The sequence below is a fragment of the Bison bison genome, unplaced genomic scaffold, assembly GCF_000754665.1.
Source record: "Bison bison bison isolate TAMUID 2011002044 unplaced genomic scaffold, Bison_UMD1.0 scf7180017864262, whole genome shotgun sequence".
Lineage (NCBI taxonomy): Eukaryota > Metazoa > Chordata > Mammalia > Artiodactyla > Bovidae > Bison > Bison bison.
In genome coordinates this window covers 2,209,272-2,211,048 of record NW_011494834.1, presented here as the reverse complement: position 1 = coordinate 2,211,048, position 1,777 = coordinate 2,209,272, and the positions used below count along the sequence as shown (strand labels likewise).

General features: G+C 31.5%; 1 protein-coding gene across 1 annotated transcript in view; it reads left to right on the top strand.

Moving 5' to 3' along the window:
* Window positions 1–1,777, top strand: part of CNTN5 (contactin 5) — a 671,487-nt gene that overhangs the window by 334,289 nt on the left and 335,421 nt on the right. Inside the window, exon 9 of the mRNA XM_010848232.1 lies at window positions 102–231. Coding sequence (XP_010846534.1) covers window positions 102–231 — 130 coding nt within the window. The remainder of the gene's footprint in view (window positions 1–101; window positions 232–1,777) is intronic.

Genomic DNA, 1,777 nt, shown 5'->3' with positions numbered 1-1,777 from the left:
AGTTGGGGGCTTTTTTTTTTTTTTTTAATCTAGGACAGAGTAACTGTAAAATATGTGTGAAACATTCAATTTCTATATCTATTTTTCTTATTCCATTACAGAGTAGGATTGAGATGGTTAATGGAGTATTGATGATCCACAATGTGAATCAATCGGATGCTGGAATGTATCAGTGTTTGGCTGAAAATAAATACGGAACCATTTATGCAAGTGCTGAACTGAAGATTTTAGGTATGCATTTTCTAACTAAATAAATAGGAAAGAAGTGTGGCTTCTTTTCATGCTCTAATTCTTACTATACTGAAGGTTTATGATGTGATTGTAAAAATCTATTTTATCTTTTAAAAATAAATAATATGCCTTGCTGATATGTACTTTTTAAATTTTGGGAGATAAGGTTATATGGCATACAGTTTGTCCCATAACTTTTATTTTCTTTAATTTTAGTTTTAATCATAACAGATTTACACAATATATCTTTTCTATGGCTTTAAAAAATCACATAAGAAAAGTATGGTAACTTTCAAGGAAACTTGTCATAAGGGTAGAGGATCAGAATATAGGTTATCAACATCGCAATGCTTAATATTTTCCCAAGCTGCTCCTACCTACCAGTAGGCATGGGGCTCCTGCAAGGCAGGACTCCCAAGAAAGCATTCTCTGTTAAAGGGATGTTATCACCTTAAAAGGTTAATGAGAGCCCTCCTAAAGCCAGGCACAGTAAGCTCATAGGGTTACATCTGGAATATAACCAGAACACAAGCACTACTTCACACTTTACTACAAGAAAAATTCAATCCAGGGAAATAGACTACCAGATTGAGTCTCTTTAGGTCACTGGACTTGATTTTCCTTTTTCTCACTCTCAAGATTTTATAAATTTTGGTTCTGGAATAGGAGAGAGACTTAGATGATCTTAATACACCATTTCTCAAAAGTGGGCAAAAGCCTGAGTGTGCTTTGTACTTCCCACTGACCCAAAGCACAACATTAACAGAAACACCCAAGCTCTTGGAATCTGAAAATGCACCTTTCATATATCAGTTAAATATAATATGCCATAAATCAACTTGAATTATGAATGTTTACATTTGAAATTTCTTCATACTATAACAAATCCATCCAATGTTGATACAGGAGTCCATGTTTCAGTGTATTACACCCTAACCAATCAAAAAGTATTTGCTTTCTTGTTAACTCATACACTTGTATTTCTGAATTAAAAAAAACTGCTTCAGAACTCACCTAATCAATGGTTTATCCAGAAACACTCTCAAATGGGTCCCTTTCTTATTCAAAAATATATTTTCAAAATTACCTTTAATAAGGTATATCCCCAGTAGGCAACAAAATATGTTATCTTTCTATAAATTTCTAAACTTTTCTTTCAATTTCTTAACTCATTTCAGTTGGTACATTTTTCTGTTTGTGATGCATAGATATCTTTTAATGTTATGTGCTATGCTAAAACATTAGATATCTTTTAATGTTATGTGTTATGTGCTAGTATAACTATGTTATACTTCTATGTAGTGAACATAAAACACAAATGAAATATTCATAAGTTGTCAGACTGGCATAAATAAATGTCTAAGATGCAATAAACTCGTACAGATATTTTCCAGTTTCTCTTTTAGATATAAAAGTGTCTCTTTTTTGTTTGTTTGTTTGTTTGTTTCACATATTCTTTTTTTTATTTTATTTTTAAACTTTACATAATTGTATTAGTTTTGCCAAATATCAAAATGAATCCATCACAGGTATACATGTGCTCCCC